The sequence below is a fragment of the Cygnus olor genome, chromosome 6, assembly GCF_009769625.2.
Source record: "Cygnus olor isolate bCygOlo1 chromosome 6, bCygOlo1.pri.v2, whole genome shotgun sequence".
In the NCBI taxonomy this organism is placed as follows: Eukaryota; Metazoa; Chordata; class Aves; order Anseriformes; family Anatidae; genus Cygnus; species Cygnus olor.
Window position 1 is genome coordinate 16,705,554 of NC_049174.1, and position 21,185 is coordinate 16,726,738.

Genomic DNA, 21,185 nt, shown 5'->3' on the forward strand with positions numbered 1-21,185 from the left:
AATAAAATTCAAATTTTCTGACTTGTTAACGTAGTCTCTGGTGAACAGTGCTAAACTGCTCACATCTTAACAAAGGAGAAACAAGTTTTTCTGTAAACCTGGGAGATGACATTTTGTAGACAATAAAAATACCTCTGGGCTACCACTATCACCTGGCTGGGGAGCTGTATTTTGAAGACATCCTAATCAGTAGGTGTTACAGAAGTGCCCTTGCTGAGGCCAGGGATATGATGTGCTTGTTCCCTAATTTTTAATCACTGAATTTTTACACTCTTGTTGCTGAACAGCCTCTGCATCGAGGCTAGTGTTCATGTGCCATCAGTCTGAGCATTATCGGTGGAGACTGCACAGTCTGTGCTGTTCATACAGCAGCACAGATCACCAGATCAGTCTGTTCCCTGCTGAAATGTTTCCGCTGTGTTAAATGGACATTGGATGGGCCATGGCATGTTACCTGTGCGTGTGGGGCACAGCTGTCTCTGGTGTGGATTCCAAGCTATCCTCCTCGGTTTGGCACGGTCTCTGTGGCACAGCTGCATACCCTGGTCAAGAGTGAAAACAGAGCATGAAGTCCCCTAGCAGGTAAATGTGCTAGGTCTGTTTTGCTAGCTAAAGCTACAGGGGCTAATTTCTGTGAGCATTTACAAACGTGTAACAAGTTGTTATACACCGTGAGACAAAGCAAACAGAGATCTTAAATAAGAGAGAAAATTCACCCCTTTTGGGGGGAGTGAGGTTGTTCAGCAGAGAAGAATTAAAGTTGTTTCTGTTTTCCAGCAGACACTCTGTGACTTTAAGCAAAATCTCATGGTGACATGGGGGCATTGGTAGTTTTTGAAGCGCTATAAACTTGACATGCGCTTTTTTTTTTTTTTTTTTGTAATTTATCTAAAGATGAAAAGCTTTTCATTCTGAGCAATAAGTGGGAAGTCAGCAACGCCATTTGAATGGGAATAGCATTAATTTCTGTTGAATACTCCTGGAGATTCGAGGAAGCCACGTCTCCCGTCTTCACAAACCTCCTCTGTGAGGAGAAGCGTCCTCTAGATGGAGCTCCGAGGCCAGGTTTGCGGCCGGTTGTTGTTTTGGGTGGGAAAAGCTCTTTCCTACCAGGCACTTCCATCTCAGCTGGAAGTGACTAAATCGGCAGCCAGCAGGGAGGAGGAAGATTTCGGTTTCTTGAACAGCCAGCAGTAGGCCTGCGAGGCTGAAATCTGAATCTACTCCTGTAGTTCTCAAAGCAGAATCGCAGGATGCTTTTAGCAATCAGCATGGGGATACAAATATCTGTGGGAGGTAATCTAGGATTTTCAGGCCAAACTCCTTTCATTATCCACACTTCTGGTGAATTGAACAAGCGATTGCAAGTGAGTAGCTGGGCACATACACTAGGCATTTGACTTTCCAAGTTCCACCCTGCTTTGCTGCTGCTCTGATAGAGATCTGTCTAGTGTGGATCTAGTGTGACAGATCTAGAGATCTGTCTGCTCTGATAGAGGTCTGTCCAGTGTGGGACCCACCTCGGCTGCTCTTGCTTCCAGAGATAGGAAGACTGATCTTGTGAAAAAAGACATGAAAGTGATAGCCGAAAGACATAATAGCACAGGGCTCGCTCATACTGCATTTGCCTTGTTAGGCAACATCCTAGTTAACATGCCTTGGTGTTTTATCTGTAAAAAGGGAAAATTCTCTGCCTTGCAGAGGGGCTTTGGTGATCAGAAAGGTGCTGATTTGTGTAGGATACTTAGTTTTGCAATGTGTATACGAATGTATGTCTATGTGCAAGACTCTTTCCTACAGTTATTGTAGCCTATTCCTGACTTCTCTATGAAAGTCAGCAATATTAGCTGTACCACAAATATAAATAAACAGGTCTATTTTAGGGAGTTTTCAAGAAGGTCTTACCATAGCATAGTAATTTCTAAACTGTAACGTGGTAGCCTGACCACATTCCCACTGAAAGCAGGAGCAAAATTCAGCTGGGCAGAACAAGCCAACCAACAGAAATCCAGCAAAGCTTAAACCAGTTGTTTCACTCCCATGTCAGCCTTTGGTGTGTCTACTGTATATTCCTGTATGTCTAAATATACATGTTCTGTCTCTCCAGTTAGACACTGGAGAAATATAAGCCCAGTCCTATGAGTCATACTCTTGTACAAGTATTCTGAAGACACGCACTGAAGCAAGGCTGCTCCTGCGAGGTAGGAACATCACATGAGAGTAAACCACAGGATCAAGCCCAGCCTTCATTATCAATGCCTTTGCCTAACCCAGTTCATATTGATACTTACTTTTTCATTTTTACTTTTTGAAGTAAGTAATACAAAATTAAAATCCCATCTGGTGTGCTAATAACGAAACATATAAATGTGGAGCAAGGTATAATGAATGCAATTCATTTCCTCACATGAAAGAATGACCTCCATAACTCACTGGAGACTCTGCCACTCATGAGTTATGGGTCATTCCTTTTCTGGTGAAAATAAATTTTACTGCACCATCGTCTATAGCTATGTATTTTTTCTCTCTGCGTAAATTCAAAAAATGGGGAAATGTAATCCTTTGGTCTGAATATAATGCAAGAAAACAAATATCCTCTTATCATAACATTGTTTTATTTTAAATGATCTTATTAAGTGAAATATGCTATATTTCTCCCATATATTCAATGACAAGATTTTTGATTAAATGTTGAATTTATTTTTGAGATATTGCTACTGTTAATAAATTCCTTAATCAGTTTTCCTGCATTTATAATGCAGGTTGAATCCTGAAGTTTAATCAAAGCTTCTGTTATGCTAAAGGCTATTTATTGCACCATCAATTTTCTATTATGAAACATCTATTTTAAGTTGCTTTAACACAGCTTTTGAACGTTTTTTCTAGATTGAAACTTGACACATGGTATGTTGTCAGTTACAAGCTTATTTTTATTTTTCTAAATAGACCTTGCTTATTCTTTGTTATATAAGAGCAATATTTAAAAAGTAAAAAGAGAAAACACTATTTTTTAAATTATTTTCTCTGCCTGGGTAGCTGCTACAGAAATTTTAAAAAGCAATGCTGCTAGGAAGCAGGAGAAGCCCTTTCATAAATATTCAAGTTAATCTGAACACCAGTGGACACTTCCTGAATGGAATCTTTTTTCCTCACATTTGATCTTTTTGATATATAAACTTTGATGCGCAGTTATAAAGCTTTTGTAGCAAGTCCTGCACTTCTTCAGTTCACATTAAAATGTTTTCCTGAGCACTCAGGGAAAGTTGGTTCTCTGTACTGCCTAAGAATTAACTGCAACTGCCTTTCAGACTATGAAAACAGAGAATATTGGGGTTTGGATAAGCATTTATTTAAGTAGAATTTATAGTCTTCAGGGTGAATAGCAGAGTTTTCACATGGTATTGCAGCAATGACTGGCATCTAGGCAGTATGTTCCTACAGAAGTGTAAGGACACCAAATGCCACAGTTATTCATTGTCTTTGTATCGCTTAACACTCTTCTTGCCAGTGGGTGAAAATATTCCCCACTCAGAATCAGTGGAATTAAGGATTTCTTATGTGGTGTTAGTGTTCAGCCTAGCTTTGATCTTCCAATGTAAATGTATTTTATATTTCTTTATTTAATCTCTCTCATGCTAACTAGAATATGTGGCTAGTCAGAGAGTGTGGTTGGAGCCTGGCACTATGGAAAGACAAGTGTTAATTATTTTCCAGCTCAGTCAGTCCTTTTAACAGGCAATGTGCCCTTGTGCTTCTGAAGAGCTGAAGTACCAGGTTGTTTCTGCTGAGGGTAAGGTGCAAGGCACCAGACAAGGGGTGTCCCACGCAGCCTCCAGTACCTCCTCAAACAGGACCTGTTCAGGATGCCTGAGGTTAGCAACAGCAGCAGTGTTTCTTCTCTGGCATGAGACAGTTCAGGGAGAAAAACTGCTATAGCAGGTCTCCTCTACAAGGAGAGGTATAATGGCAAAAAATGTTGGTAAGTCAGCTCTCCATTCACACAGGTGTACCTGAGGTGGTCATGGGGAATTTTGGTACATACATTTTCAAAATTCTTTCTCAAATTCAAGAGGGTATCTGCAGCAGAATTATGCAATTTGAGGTATTTCCCCTTTAAATCTTGTCATTTCATTTCGTATGTCCCAGATAACAAATCACTTAATAGTTCATAATAGTTCCATAGACTATATTTTAGCTGGCTTCTTTTATACCTCTTTTGATTTAACATCTTAGTGACTGTAGGGATTAACTAAAATGATCACCTCAGGATTGAAGAAATCTGTGTTAAAGTACTTCTCTGAACAATAATTTCAAAACAAAATCAATTTTGTTTTGTATTTCTATGGTATGAAATTTCAGTTGCTATCTTAGTGTGTAGTTATTGGTGGTTTTTTTCCATCTCTTTTTGCCTTTAGTGCCTTCTGGGTCGTGGGGAAATGGCATGCTGGAAATGCAACAGAGAGATAATAACAGATCACTCCAAGAACGTTATCTATTCTGCTAACCATCTAACATACAGCAGGGAACATAATATGACAATAAAGCATTTATCTTCTCCTTACTGAAATGTTCATGATATCAAAACAAAGTTGACTGTTGCTCAATGGACTATCATTACTTATCCTTTTTGTTACAGATAGTTACAGATGCTATTTTTTTCTGCTTTCAGACAGCAGGATTTCAGGAGATTTTGACTGAAATTGAAATTTTAGCTTTGATTGTGGGATGCTTATGTCACGACCTTGACCACAGGGGAACCAACAATGCCTTCCAAGCCAAGTAAGTTTTCTAATTGTTTTTACTTTAATTTGTTTTTCTTCCACAGAAGAGCAAAAGGTGACCAAGGATAAAGAATTAAGCATTAATTTCAGGCCTCCCAGGCCAAGGCTTAAGTATTCCTATTCCTGTATATAGTAAGGGACTATCCATCTTTATAATTCTCTGTTCTTTGTGGTAACTGTTGGCTTGTCCTTTGTATCAGGCTGTCGATTGGGTTACTCCTTGTGAGCAGACACCAAATATTGAAACAAGGTACCAAAGCCTGATGTTTCTCTCAAGCTCAGGTATCTCGCAGGCAGATTCTTACATCACCTATATGACATCTTGCTCTCTGGATCATTTGCAATTCTAAGAATGATTTTTATTCTATTCAAAGTGCTTAGGACCCGATCCGGCAACCCTGATTCACACTTATTTTTACTGTCCAGGCTGCTGCCCTCAGACATGTTACTGAAGTAGCCACAGGTTAATGGAAAGTTTGTGGGTACTTCAGACTGTGGTGGTAAGGGAACTCTGTCGACCAAGGTCAAATTGTTTCCAAAATCTGTGTTTGAAAGGTAGTAGGAAATGTCCCCTGACAACACCCTGGACAAATTGTGAAATGAAGCTGTCAGACATAGAGATTCCTTATCCAAATCCTGTGTGGTTTTCTTCGCTCCCTGGGCCCTCTACAGTCAGAAAATGAGACCCTGAGGCTCTCTTGTTCTGCAGAACTCAGAATGTGTTTGCAGATTTGTCTGTTTTGCATTACTGCTAATCCTACACTGTGACAGGAAGTGGTCAAATGGTTGTCCAAAGTATTTGAAAGACAGGGTGAAGGTATGTTGGCCTATTGTCATACCCTTTTATGTGCAAAGATAGCCTGTTTGTTGCAGTGTATATGTGCACTGGCTGCGGCATTTCTGGGGGTGAGTAGCCTCAGTGAACATCACTCAAATTGATGTTTCTGATATTCGCTAAGCCACCATTTCCTGAGCTATTGCTGCTGCTGTACAGTTTCAATGAAACAATGACACTGTCTGGATCTTCAATCACCACAGCAAGAAAAATCAATTGCAGTTCTCAAGACAGAGCTCGTGGTGCAAAGGTTACCAAGCACCGCTAGATGCATGTTTGCAGCTGAATCTTGAAGAGAATCAAAAAAGACGAGACAAATGGGAGGTTCAGCTGATTGATGTTTATGTTCCTAATTTACCAACATGAGACCTAAGATTTACATCCAGACCTTTTTAGGCTCTGATTAAGTTAACCACTTCTCTACTGTAATATTACCCAACCGTATCTCCTGTGCAGAGGGATGGCTGAGTTAAAGGTAAAGGTTTCAATGTTAGACTGCTATCACTTATACTTCTTTGACAACTGAGTACAAAGAGGAGACTACCATTTTACGACTCCATAAAGAAATTGCTGAAGACATTTAACAAAAGACAAACATTACTACACATATAAAATATCCCTGAAAATAGAAGTTGCAGTTTTCATACAGCAGCTGTTATTTATTCCTCTAACTTGACTTACAAATTTAAGCATCACATTTTCCTATTTTATCTTCAGTGTTCAATGCTACTGTTCTATGTGATGAAAGTTCAAGAGGTATACGATGAAGGCAATATCACAGCTGTCTGAAATGGCTCTGTTATATATCTCAACACTGTGTTCCCTAGGGATGATGTTTCCTGGACATCCTTCTCTCTAATATAGCTGCTTCTGATAATTAAATATCAGTATGGTGCAGTTTTATAGTATATGCTCCTAGGAGACTCTTTCTGTTTGTCTGTAGCATAATCTCTTATTCTCATTTCTTTGGAAAGAAAACCCATCTTGTCACTCAAGGCTGGGTCCCAGAAGTGAAGTAATGGTGAACAGTAACTGTTCTGACAGTCCAGTCCAATTCTCTGCACCTCCCAACAATTTTCAATGCTACAATTGGTCATACAGTTTTCAATTGCATTGTCTAAGTTTTTGCTATTTAAACTTGAAAAATCCACCTGCTCTGTGCATTTTGAAGCTTAATTTTGTTTTAGACAATAAACATGATCAGAAAATACATTCTAGACAGAGGCTAAACTTTTATATTTACTGCTCTCACTTCTGGTTTTATGTCTACCTTAATTTTTTAAGTGTATGGTTTCACATATAGACAAGACTTTACAGCATTTGCAGTTGTTTTGTTTATTTGTTTTTAAAGCATTTGTAGCCACCCTTTGTAATCCATTGTTTTTACATCTATTAAAAACTGAAAATGAAAGGTAATAATAGAAGAGCTAGTCCCTTGGCACCTGCTCAAGGACATTACTGCCTGCTTTTACTGCATAGTGGTGCGTGCCTGTGCTGCTGCATTGCTGAGGTGCTTTGGAAGTTGCATTCCAAAACTTCATGGAGTTCCAGGAATATCTTTAGTCAGATGATGGTATTTAGCAAGGTCTGGAACATAAATGCCGTGTATTTGGTTTTAAGTGACTGTTTTGCTCTGGCCAACTCTCTCAAGTATGTTTGCTGACATGGAGAAGGCAAGTGTGGCTACATGCTTTCATTACTAAATTGTCTCTGAAACCTGCTTCGTAAGCAGACGAGCAGTATTTGTTGACTCCCTGTGTTCTGTTTCAGGAGCGGATCAGCCTTAGCTCAGCTCTATGGCACCTCTGCTACCTTGGAGCACCACCATTTCAATCATGCTGTCATGATTCTCCAAAGTGAGGTACAAAAGCATTACTATTAATCTCACTGTAAGCTGTTGGGCAGTTTCAGCCAGGGAAAGGAAATACCACACACAGTACCTTTTTAATGCCCTCTCCTTGAGGAATTATTTATTGGTTACCTCAAAGGTCACAACTAGCACAAAATTAAACAACTACAAATGCTGATCATAGATTCCAGAGATTATATCTGTCTCAATCAGCTAGGGGCAAGGAGAACATATCCTAATCATATTGTCAGTTTTTCTCAGTCTTCTAACATCCTGCTCAGTGCTGTACAGGGAGACAAAATGAGCTCTTACCTTTCCCCACAGGTGTTGTATTCAGTGTATCTCAGTCCTTTACTGGACCAATTTAATTTCTTTGACAGACTTTATGTAATCACTATTTTTGGGGTGGATTTGCATTATTTTCCTAAATTACTTCTTTTAAATTAATGTCAGCAATATTGTGTTGTCCAAAGTACACTAGCTGTTTTGCAGATTCATATCAGGACACAGTTCCTGCCTAGAACACCTTATGTGCAACAGTATGCAGCATGTAGTACCCTAGAGATGTCATAAGTGGGAGAAGTAGAAAGATGCACAATTCTTATGAAACAGTGGATGCATTTTTTTAATATACGCAGATAGCTTGTTACAAAATCCATTCAATATATACAAAAATGAAAGTGTTGTTCATACAGCACAATCAGAGACTATATGCTGATCTGCAGTAACTTTTGAAGAGCATCTGGGGATGTCCCGTGGCAAATGAGAACAGGGTGATGGCTTTACCCTGTATGCAGTGTCACAGTGATCAGTCATGAGATGCTGACTGTGGTTTTAGTGTTCAGTTGCTCAACATTATATTTAAAATGTAGAAATGGGAAAAGAGAGCCCCAGCAAGAGATTTAAACAACTCAATCTGCTCAGTTTAGCCTAGCTTGTCTAAATGGTGATACCCAACTAAGTGGCTCCTTATACTAGCAGAGAAAGGTATAACAAAAAGCAGCATTTAAAGGCTAAACAGACTAGTTCAGAAAGGGAAAAAGGAAGATTTGTTTTAAAACAATGAGACTGTTCGACTGCTGGAATAAGCTTTCCCACTTCTTGAAGTTATCATGACTGAATGTCCTTCCAAAGATAGGCTTAATACATGGATGACTTTATGCAAGTTTATAGCTCATGTCAGACTACATGCTTTAAAAGAAAATCCAGCTTAGAAATAATAATGAAAAAAAATTACAAAATAATGTTTTGTCTTGGAATCTACTTCTTTTCTGGATTCTTCCTGGAATCTAGCTGCTTTTGTAGATGTAAAATATTACTTGAACCAAAAGTCTGCTTTGGTCATTCAGGCAGCTTCTTCTCCTCATCTGTGGACCAGAGAATTAATCACAGAGGATTTTTATCCAATAGATACTGTCTATTAATGGGGACACAACACCACTCGGTTTGGAATAAATACACATTTACATCTTCCAATGCTCTTACATAGATGCACCAACTTACACCATCTGTGCAGTCAGTCTCTTCCCTCAAATAAGTTGAAACTAGATTATATCCTGTGCACTAATACTGATATTCTAGTCTCTCTTTACTATCTAGGATGAAACATAGAATATTGCATTATTTCTGTAGATTTTTATCATGGCGGACAAAAGAGCTATTTATCCTTTACTCTTGACATACTAGCCTCAGTATAAGCGATATTGAACTTTGTAGAGGTATGGTTTTATACATGATGAAACAGGTCAACAAGGTAAACAATGTTATAGATTAACAGACACTTTGGTAAATTACTCCTATTGTAATAGCTGCTGTTTTCCTGATACTTTTTTTTTTTCTGATTACTCTTGTTATAAGTTTGGTTTTCATAGATAAGCTTTAGATTTTCAAATCTTTCTCATCACTTAGCTAAAAATAATAATAAAAAAAAAATCAGTCACAAAGAGATCATCTTTTATGTATGACAAATTATTTTTTAGACCAACAATTAGCTGATTTATTTAAATAAATAAATTATCATTTCTACCTCCAGACCTTATCTTGTCTATGTCCTCACACCATCATGGTTATAAAAATTCTGTTGCTGGAAAATTCCCATTTTTAAGTTCATTTTAATATTCCTAAGCAGTAGATGGCAGTGCATACTGAATGCATGCATTACAGTGCAAAATGTCACCAAAATAAGATTCTGTTTAGCAATAACATTGTTGTTTCTACAGGTTATTTAAAAAAAAAAAAAAAGTATAGTACTTTTATTTACGTGAATTTAATCCTATGTGAATAGTGCCACAGAAATCACTTCTGTAAGATTACTGTTAGAATTTTTCATTAATTTCGTTTCTTTCAGCTTATTTTCTCCAGGATTTCATAGAGAAATTGTAGGATCTCCGTCCCTATTATTTTTTCAGAATTTGTTACAAAAGCACCTCTATGTTCTTGAATAACAGTATTAAATGGTTTTCTTCCCTTCATTCTGGCTATGGAGCACCTTTCAAATTCTTAGCCCATGACCCATAGGAAGTAGCCTATTGGGCCTTTAAACCACATAAAGTTGCAGTTCTTCAACCTGTGTAGGAAAAGCTGTAAGAATATACAGAAAATATGCTGTAAGAATACAGTAATGCTGTAAGAATACAGTAATGGTCAGAGTGAGCAAACAGGCTGTTTTGAATGAAAAAACTGATTTAGTGTCTTTGGCTGCTCTAACAGCAGTTTGTGTGCCTGCAAGCTGCAGCTCAGATAAATCTATTAGGAGCACAACTCAAAAGCTGCAAAGCACAGCTCCCAAAAACATTTAATAAGAGGGAAGATTGAGATGTATCCATAGTTTTCCTCCATAAACTGAGACTGTGCAGGGTCAGAGCAAAGAGTAAATCTTTTCTCAAGAGGCTATAATTTCAGTAGAGTTTAGAAAAACATCCCAGATGCTTGATTACAATCGTCAACTCTTCCTCCCCAAAGTAATCTCCACAGTATTAACATTATTATTTTGTCATAGTTTTGCCATGAATCAGAAAAAGCTTCTGTTAGAGAGAAACAGTAGGCTAAAGAGTTAGAAAACCTTTTAAAAACCTATATTGATTGCTAGTCCTTTACCTCCTTTATCTCTTTCATTATAGGGTCACAACATCTTTGCTAACTTGTCCTCTAAGGACTACAGTGACCTTATGCAGCTTCTAAAGCAATCGATATTGGCAACAGACCTCACTCTGTATTTTGAGTAAGTATTGGCATTTCTTGTATTTGACAAATGAAAATTCGAAGAACATACTCTAATGACCTATTAAATACCAATGAGGATATATAATATGAGAAATTAGTCTTTAGCTGTGGTTGAAGAGATTTAGTCTAATACTTACTATATTTTAGGCTAATAGAAATATCTCAAGTGTCCAAGTCAGTTTTGCTTTAATGTGTAACATCTATATCAACAAAAATCAAATGAAGTCCCAGGCTCATACTTCAAAGCGATCCCGGGAATCAGCTACAGTTTGGTCCCATAATTCTCTTGTCCCTTCTGTGATCGTTTTTTCAGGCATGTAGAAAATCAATGACATTTTAGAATTATTTTCCGCCATTTCAGACTTTCTAACCACCTATGCTAAAATTACTGTATTTAATAAAAGAGACGGATGCTGAGGTAATGAAAGCTTACATGTTACTTCTTTGAAGACAAATTATGCCAATTTGCATCAGATGAGAAATAAGATTAACTGTAGAGAAGTGTAATAGGATCCCTTTCATCCAGTTATCTTTTTTTTTCTCATCTGCATATCAAATCTCTAAGCAGACTTAGAGTTGGTTCTATTTTGTTTTTCAAACACTGCTAATTATTACCAAGTTATATTTGCAGTGAGACTGTGTGGGAGTGTGCGTGTAGCCGGAGGAGTCATGGTATCACTAGCACTTTATGCTTCTGGATCACCCCTCTCTGGCACATCTGTGGCTGGCTTACAGGGAGAGTATTGGCAGGTGTGCAGCTTTACGTGCTGCCTTCTCAGCCTTGACAATGCTCCATCCTTAGGGATTCTTGTTTAGGATCCTATCTCATACGACTCTGGGTAGCATTTGGTAACGTTTTTCTCAACTTTTAGAGGAGGGGTATACATGTATTCCCCCCTTTATGTGTGCTGATGGTTGATACCAAACCAGTTTTCTAGGTAACTTCAGGCATAGTTTATCTATTCAACTCTCTATATCAACATTGTATCTTTAATTGTTAATTGCAAAAATACTAAAATACTAATTGAGATGCTGTGATGTTGTCCTTTTTTTTTTTTCTTCTCCCAGTATTGTGTTACTTTGTTAAGGGCTACTTCTGAACAATACTGGCAGTAAAGACACTTTTCTTTGTTTCCTGCAAGTCTGTTCTCAGAGAAGCTGTATTAAGAAAGGGTTTTTATGAATAGTTTTACTGTAAATAACTTGTAAAATTAGCCCATGAAGAGGTTTCTACTAAAAATCAGTCTGTGAAGAAATTTCTGCTTGTTGACATGAAGGTCCACAGGAAGACAAATAAACCCTTTAAAACACATTATTTTTGAAGCTGTCTGTTAGGCTAGCTAGTGATCTGGAGGGCTGGTATGGCAGTGGAATTTGCTGACAGCTTTAAGTGAGATACAAGGACCACAGGGATGTGACAGTAGAGGTTCTACTGCCTACCTGCAAATAATGGGGACTGCAGAATTGGTTTGTGCTGTAAGGAGAGGATGAGGGTTAGTGGGCTGAGAGGGCAGCTGTCCCAGCATGGCCCCATGCGCTCCCGCTGGCCCTGCAGCCCCTGAACAAGCTGGAGACTGTGCCCTGGAGAGCGCCTTAGGAGGCAACCCAGGCATGATGAAGCTCTTTTCCCTGCCTGCCTTATGCTGAAAAACTACGTGGTCAAGTTGTCTTTCTAGTTTTAATACAAAGAAATAAAGTCCAAAGAGGGACATCAGTTGAATTTCAAGATGATTCTTCCCTGCTTGCATAATTGATTTTTAGTTGCTATATGAATCAGAAAAGTTTTAGTAAATGAGACCTCTTTACTCGGAAGTCTGCAAATAAGTTATCTTTTCCTCTGATGTTATGATTCATTAATCAGATGGTGGTTATGCTACTCTACTTCTATTAGTGCCTGAAAATGATTCCCTGAAATCACTGTTGGTTTACACTTCTAAAAGCCACCCGATGTGAACAGGTGTTTCCACACAAGAACCTTGCTATTCTAACTTGTTTTTTCAGTTTGCCATGTCTTCAATATTTTTGTAGGGAAGGAAATTATCATATCAGTATTCTTACAATGCTTAAACCTAATGAACAGAAAATCCAATTAGCAAAATAGCAACAAAATTTCAGGCAGATCAAGGCTTTATGACCCTCTCAAGGCACTGCTTTTCTACAAACAAACAAAAAGATGACTTTCAGCAAAAGATTAGATGGAAAATGTACTTGATTTTAGCAGATAACTTTAAATGATGTTCATAGATAATACAGCAAGCAAAAGAATGGAACCAAAGTGAAGGTTATGGAAATTAGCTGAAATGATGTCTTGAGCTACTGAACTGTAAAGCAACTGCATTTGCTATATGTAGCAAGTCAACTTTCCCTTTCAGGCTAAATACAAGAGTCAATGCTACTCAAAAACATTCCCAAATCGTTATCATTCTCTTTATTTCTTAAATCCTGTCATGTTATATTTGCTTAATAGCAACAAACCTCTTCCTGTTGGATACCATGCCTGAGTAACCAGTAGGAAACACTAAACTGTTTCCTTATACATGACTGCTTTCCTCAGGTTGACTCTTTCCTATACTAGAAATTCCCTATGGAGTTAGTCTAATACATCTACATCTATCCCAATGGATGTCAAAGCAAATTCCTAATTTAAAATTTTCATCTTATTGTATGGCCCTGAGACTCGCAACATTTTCAGCTACTGTTTATGAATCTCTGTATTTTAAATGTGAATGTTTGAGGTTTCTGAGATGTCAGCTTCCTGACATCTTTAAATCCTTTCAGCTTTAAAAATTGTTGCCCATTTTGTGTCCAGTAACATATGAATTATGCAGAATAACCAATACTACAAAATGAAAGAATTACCACATTTTACACTTAGATTGGGCACTGAAATACAGGATGCAAAAATCTACCACTCTCCCTCTTAATGAAGTACATAGTTATTGATGATCAGCTCAGGATTTGGTTGATTTAAGATTTAAGTGCCAAGTAGTCTTGGCCATTAAAATGTTCATCACTGCAATGTTTATTCCCAGTGGGGCCACGATGCTATGAATTTGTACATGAACTGAATTTTGTTTTCCGCATGTATGACTTTGCATTGTACTCACAAATAGTCTAATGTAAAATTCTTTTACATCTCATTTCAAGAAGCATAAGGGATTAGATATCACCATGTAGTCCCTCTCTCTCCCTGTTCTAGTTGCTGTCATCATACCCATTACAGAAGGGCCCTCAAGCAGGAGAGACTGGTCATATAACGACACTCAGGGACCAGAATAACACAACAAGTTCCCTGTAAAATTCTGTCCATTCGTCAAGGGCAATGTTCCCAAAAGCCTGCATCTCCTTGTGTATAAAACTTGCACTCACTGTCATCAGACTGTGCTTTCAATAACTACTGTTCAAAATTGCAGTCCAGCTGACATAAATGTGGAAAATAAAAAGCCATAAGCTTTCTCCAGTGAGGAATCTAGTAATGACGTGCCCACATGGCAAGGAGATAGATAGCAGTTTCCCATGAGCTGGGGCACTGGACTGGCACCCAAAACATAGGGATTTTGTTTCCAGCTTTGGTGCTAATATGTTGTGTCACTCTAAGCAAGTTGTTCCATGTTTTTGTACCTCAACTTCTGCTGCATCTGTGGCAGAATCTGCTTCACACTGCATGTGTAGTCACACTATGTGCAGTAAGAGCCCACTGAAGTTCGAGTGTGAGTTGTGATAAAAATTACAGACTATGATGAGTCCAAATTTTGGTACTTAAAGGCACCAAGCGAGCATTAACATGTCCTGATTCGTGTTTTGTCCATCACTGAGGAGATTGGCAAGATCTTCCAGAAGACAAAGCATGGGGTCAAGCAGGGAGACCTAATTTAAAGTCAGTGAGGACTACTGACTCAGGACATCCACAGCATCTCGGTGTTTTGTGTTTTGGAAATAACTGTAATTACAAGGCTCTAAAAAATCCTTCAGGATCCAGAAGTAAAAAAACATTTTGCAAGGACAAGTAAAGTGAAGTGTGCGTATAATTCAGGGGTATTTCTATTGTCTGTCTGTCCACTGCTGTAGTCAAACATTTCATGCTTCCATGGAAGACTGAACATTTTTGTATCATTTATTTCCTTATCTTCAGAGGCCATAAATACAGTATTGCTTTTACTAGGCAGCTCTGACATTGATAACAGACATTTATAGAACATTTTCAGAAATTAGTATGTTTCGCTTAAATGGACTGTCAGTGTAACATCTTTAACAATAATACATGAGGTTCAATGGTTTCATATCACTCAGAGAACCATGTTTCTACTGCAGTGCTGCACTGGAACTATCCATTTGCCTCTCTGATAATCTGTTTTGTTGCAGGAGAAGGACTGAGTTTTTTGAACTTGTCAGTAAAGGTGGTTATGATTGGAATATAAAGAAACATCGAGAAATATTTCGGTGAGCACTAACATTTCTTGCTTTCTAGTTATTTCAAAGTGTAGACTTTGTTTAAGGAATTTCTTATGTTGTGGAAAGAAGACTACAGTAACAAGAGAAGGCAGCTTGGTTTAAAAATAAAAGATGATATATATGATATGATTTCTAAACATTACCAAACTTAGCAGGGATGTAATTAGTATAACCTCACCTTCTCCATTCCCATTTCTGCCTCTGCTGCATATTTTTCCCCTTCTCCCAGCCTCACCAGTTACTGCTCAGCCCTTCTGATCTTTCTCCAGAAAGCATCAATATTCTGCCTCTGAACCCAAAGGCCTTTCTTTCCCATTTCCTGTTTCCTCCTCCTCCCAGCTATTTTCTTCTGTGGGCTTTTGTGCTCCTGTAGTTTGTAACTGGGAATTTGCAGATACAGTACTCTTCTAGCCCTCAGGAATGATTGGAGCATGCACCCTACAGACATTGTGGCTGGTTTGGGTACACGCCACTGTTGAGCCATGCACGTGCGTATTTGCATATGCATATATGATTATGTCTCAATTTATCTGAAATTTCATTAAAATTCTATTTCCTTTTGGGTGTCTTTTTTTTTAACTGAAAAAATGGCCATTTTCTATTTTCCATATCATTTCACTCATTCCTGATTTTAGATTCAAGCAATATATTTGATGCTTCATTTTCAGTGCCCTTGTTCTTCGTTTAAACTTTCTTAGACTTTTATCTGCATCATGTACTGTACATAAACGCTTTCTCCAGCTGAATGGTTTCTTTCTTCTAATGCATATAAAACATGGTTGTAGCTAGGTATTAAACTACAGTGGAACAGTACAGCTCATTGTAAATCTTAAATTTTTATTGTAGACGAGCAGTAGAAACTGCTTAAGCAGTGTCTGTGTTGCCTCCTGTGATTATAGGTTCTGTTGCTACAGCAGTCACTTACAAATAGGCATATAAATTAATCCAGTTTGCAGGTATTATTGTATAATAATACCCTTACTTATATCATGTGACGTACATGCTTTCGGGTATATTATATGCATTTATATAAGTAGTGGCAGGAGTACTGCAAAATTAGCAGTTACTCCCGTGCAATACCATTTCTTTTCTAGTGTGCAGTGCACAATACCAAAAATTCATTGTCTGATGACCTGCAATACATTAGCCTTCCCAGGCACAATTGTGATGTAAAAGCCATGCTGATGGCTGAGATTTCAAACATGTCATTCTTTTCTGGAGGAAAAGAAGGTGCCATGGCTGACATTTTATATATGTATTATTTATTTATGCACCCAGAGCAGAGTTGTTTAGAAATCCAACAAAGGTTGATTCAGCTTGTATTGTTCATTTCTGTTTTTCAGATCAATGCTAATGACAGCCTGTGACCTTGGAGCTGTGACCAAACCGTGGGAGATTTCAAGACAGGCAAGTCATGATTAATAGCAGGGCTGGGAGAAGGCGGGACTGGTGGGACAATATTCCCAGGGCCCTGACTTACAAGGGACCAAAACTGGAATCAATTTACAGCAGTATTAATGCTATAAAAAATAGCAGGGGGGTTCTGCAAGAAATAGTTTATTGCTTAATCTTTCTATGTGCACATGCTGGTGAACAGTATGTAGGTACCTGAAGAGATCCAGCTTTACAACCTCTCCTCTTACTAACCTTTTAGATCTATATTTAAAAAAAAAAAAATAATAAAAAAAGCATGAGCCACATACAGTTGCACTTCCTTGGTTTGTCCCAAAGTTCTTTTTGGCAGTGACAGAATCTTTCCTGAATCAGCAGATGATCTGCAAACTTGGATTAACATCAGATTGTTCCGTTAGAAGTACGTTCATTGATGGAAAAAAATTGCAAGTGTTTTGTAGAGTTTTGTTTAGCATCCTGTACTTAGAAACAAAGAAAAAACTCAGTCTTCTGCTGCTGAGAAGGCCTTTTAGAAGCATATACATAAAACTCGGGTCCAAGCGTTGACTACAGGAAATAATTACAATGTGGGAAAGTAAGCATCTGGCTTACTGGATCAAGACTTGTCCCAAGAGTCTCGTCCTTTACCACACAATTTTCCCACTTCTAGGCATCTTTCCTTACTCAGCACCCATCATTAATACTTCCTGTTTCCCATGCTAGCAATTCTGTGTCCTTCACTGAGGTCCACAACCACCCAGTAGAAGGCAGGCTGCATAGGGAAATAGGGGTTTGGAGGAATATACACCATGAAGAAGCAAATAGGAAATACACCAGTACAGCTGAGTGTAGGTGAGCAGCTGGAGTGAGTTTGATTGGCTTAATGACAAAGTGACAGTTAAGATGGGTTGAAGACGATAAGCTAGACAAGAGAGCTAGTGAAGTACAAGCAGCCAGAGTTCTTGGAGAAGGACAAGGATGTGGCAGCTAAGAGACTTGCACTCCTTTGCAGCAAAACTATGTGCACGTTAACTCAGTAAAAACACATTCATGTGCTGAGGGCTTCAGCTCCACTTGCAGTTTTGTCAGATGAACCTTTTTTGCTTTTATAAGCAGACTAGAACAATAGTCCATCAAAGGCTATTACTCAGCCTGAATGCAATCACCTCACAGAAATCAGGGAAGTTGCTCTTATCCTGCAGTGGGAAAATGAGTTTCAAGACTTTTCAGTGCCATCTAGCCACGGCTGAGGTCCAGGCAATCCCTCCTCATTTCTCCTCTTTAACCCAGTTAGCTTCTACATTTTCTTTGACAGCTAAATTGTCAGGTAGAGTCTGTTTTCCATGTTGTGGCTCTGTGTTACGGTGCTGAATTAGTGATGAAGTCTCTGGCAAACTGTTATTTATTCTTCCCATTTTTGGGGTCTGCAGGTGAAAATTCCCCTGCAGCCTAGTGTACAGGTTTACTTTATATTGAAAAATCCCATCTGGGATTGATTGAAGCATTACCTGCCTGAGCAGAGAAGCTAAATGGTCCACAGAGGGAAAGTAGGGGCAATAGTTGGACCTCAACTGCGCCTAAAGAAAAGGAACATGAAAAGCGAGCTAAAAAAAGATTACAATATGTGAATCAAAAGGAATAAAGATTAAAAGTGAGAAGAAAAAAATCAGGACAAGAAGATAGATGAAAGAGAGAAAGGGACACAAGGAGAACAGGATCAGAGTAGCAGTAAGATGGGGTGAGACTATATATTGATTATTTTCATACAATACACTTGGCAAACACTTAATTGCTGCTAAGTTGTTAAATTATTCCTCTATATGGAGTATTGATCCAGAATGTTATTAGTGCACTGGGATTACGTTATAAAGTTCCAAACTGTGTGATAGCCAGGCTCAAGATTTAAGAATACTTTATAACATCACTTCACCTATTTCTAATATATTTTGATATTCCCTGGTGTCAATTTTAGCAAGCTTAGGATTTGTGAACATTAGCTACTGTGCAGTTGCTACACCAAGACATTTTGAGATTTTATGAAGTTTTTTATGAAGTGTAGGTTCTCTCAGTTCACCCTCTTATGTCTTGGTGTTACAAAATCATTTCCTATCTTGAAAACTCTTGAAAACAATAAGCAGACATGACAGAAGCTTTACAGACTGAATGCCATCTTCAGTAGGTGAGTTTCCTTTTTTTATATCTGAAGTGTCACGTGTACCTACCATCTAAGCCCTGCACTTGAGGAAAGCACAGTTCATAAGGCTACCATATCAGGATTGCTTAGTTTGGTTTCTTAAAATTCCTGCTGTTTCCATAACTAATTTTGTTATTAAATCTCATATTCTTCTGAGGAGCACAACCATCTGCTGAGTAGAATAACATCTTCATTCACAAAAATCAGAAAGACATCTTCCAACCTACCAGTTCTTGCTTTTGATTAAATATGATAATAACAGTCTGAATTCATATTTTATATTCAGGTCCTATAGTGATGACAGTCATGGGGAAAAAAAATAAAGTCTAGCGGGGAAAAAACCTTTATGATTTCACATTAAATTAAGACAACAGAGGTTACTGGTTAACTAAATTTCTTTGACAAGTGAAGTTGTTTATACAAGGCAACGGCCTGTAAATACCCAGAGAGCTCTTGCACACTTTACAAAGCATTTTTATAGATGTAATTATGCATGCCAACAAGAAGTTACCATTTTCTATTCTGTTCTCAATACTTTAATAAATTGCATATAAATGCAGTGAGTGCTACCTGTACATTGCAATGTGATTCCCCAGTCAGTTCCCTACCGAAAGGTGCTAAATGTGCCTATTGGTGGTCATGGCTATTTACACCCACTTGTATGCCCAGCTCTGAAAAGTATACAAACATGCCTTGACATCAGTCACGTAACTGGGGCTATTAACTTCTTTACAGTTAAGCACAGACTGAGGTCATGCTCTGAGCAAGAACTTAGTACCCGAAAAATTACGTTACAAGAACTCTAATCTTTGTCACAATTTATGTTTTAGGCGGCTGAGCTGGTAACCAGTGAGTTCTTTGAACAAGGAGACAGAGAAAGATCTGAACTGAAACTCACCCCGTCAGTAAGTCTTTGTCACTTCTGAAATAGTTACCCACTTGAACAGGATAAGAAAATATCATTGGGTTCATTCAGAAAAAATAACTGGTATAAAAAGAAGCATCTTGAAATAAATAAGAGCTTTGTTGAATAAGGAGATTCATTGAAAGCCATATATTAAAAGCTCTCCAGTCAACTTGGTCACTTTTGCTTTGAGCCCAACCGCATTTTCTGTACCTAACCCCAAGGTTATTCTGTCATTTAATTTTCTAAGCAATGGGTATTATTTTTCATACATAGAATTCAAATCAAAAATCACCAGATACTTAGGGACATTTAAACTTTATGCTGCAGTTGTCTGATATCTGTGTTATTTGATATATCAAATGCTGAAAAGCATTTCTGTAGATATGCAACTAAATACAACACTTTGAAAGAATAAATTGATATTAACTGGAATATAGGCAGATGGGTATAAAGTTTCAAACACGAACTAAGAAAAAAATTCATAAAGATTTTCGGTGAATGATTTGAAGAGAAAGCCTCATCCAGGTTAAATACTTCAAAATGTTTACAAACTTGTCTGGAGGAAATGTGAGAAGAGAAACTAGAAAGTCTTCTAAAGAATTTAACTTACAAGCTATTTGCAAATATGCTTATGCTTCCAAAAATAAAAAAGACCATTCTAGTGGCTCAGATTTGTTCTAATTTGGTAACTGGCACATGAGCGTACTACCTGTGGGGATGTAATGAAGTCAAAAAATTTAAAAAGCTTGTAGAAAATGTTCAGATAGAGAGTTGCTAGTCAGCATGATAATTTGATATCTTAACTTAGAACTCATGGAATTTTTTTCTTGCATCATCCTTATGAAGATCTGAAAAGGACAGTATTTTTCAAAATGATTTTAATAGGAAATACAGAAATATCCTAACTGACATGCAAGATTCTCATTTAGGATTGAATCCTCAAATCTTAGCTCCATGTCTTATTTAGATAAACTGTGTGATAACTGTGTATGTTAGAAAGAGCAGGCCACAACTAGAAGACTTCAACCATGCATTTACTACAATGTAGTATATATAGTTTGGAGGTTCTGAAAGGTTGAGAAGGAAAGTAAGTTTCGTCAGGAGACATCAGTTTGGAGGAAATGGGCCCATAGTAAAACCAGATTTTCCACATAAGAAGACAGGAACGTTTAAAACCTGGCATATTCAGAGAATAAAAGAAGAAATTTAGTGATAGACCACTAGAAGGAGGATTAAGATCCCATAGAAAAAAAACTGATGGACCAAGTAACCTTAGGGAGGATATGGAGGAAATTTATGTTTGAACTCTTCAGAACTAAGTTTCTTCCATCTTCTATAAGGCAGTACAGCCAATAATTGAGCCTCTTAAACATTGACTTAGGTCTCTCTAATTTCCTCTTTAGAGAGTGCAGCAGGCAGTGAAGTAGGCTGTATCCAGAAGAACAAATTGCTAACTACTCCCCAGACTGCTCTGTTGACTCCCCATGCTTTGGATTCACAGACATAGCTGGTTCTGCAAAAAGGGTCTTTAATTGGGAGGGAGGGAGGAAGGG

At 38.0% G+C, this 21,185-nt stretch overlaps 1 protein-coding gene across 1 annotated transcript in view; it reads left to right on the forward strand.

Moving 5' to 3' along the window:
* Positions 1 to 21,185, forward strand: part of PDE11A (phosphodiesterase 11A) — a 131,408-nt gene that overhangs the window by 94,793 nt on the left and 15,430 nt on the right. The window contains 6 exon segments of the mRNA XM_040561928.1: positions 4,670 to 4,779; positions 7,387 to 7,477; positions 10,585 to 10,685; positions 15,050 to 15,127; positions 16,483 to 16,546; positions 19,556 to 19,630. Of these exon segments, the coding sequence (XP_040417862.1) occupies positions 4,670 to 4,779; positions 7,387 to 7,477; positions 10,585 to 10,685; positions 15,050 to 15,127; positions 16,483 to 16,546; positions 19,556 to 19,630 (519 nt within the window).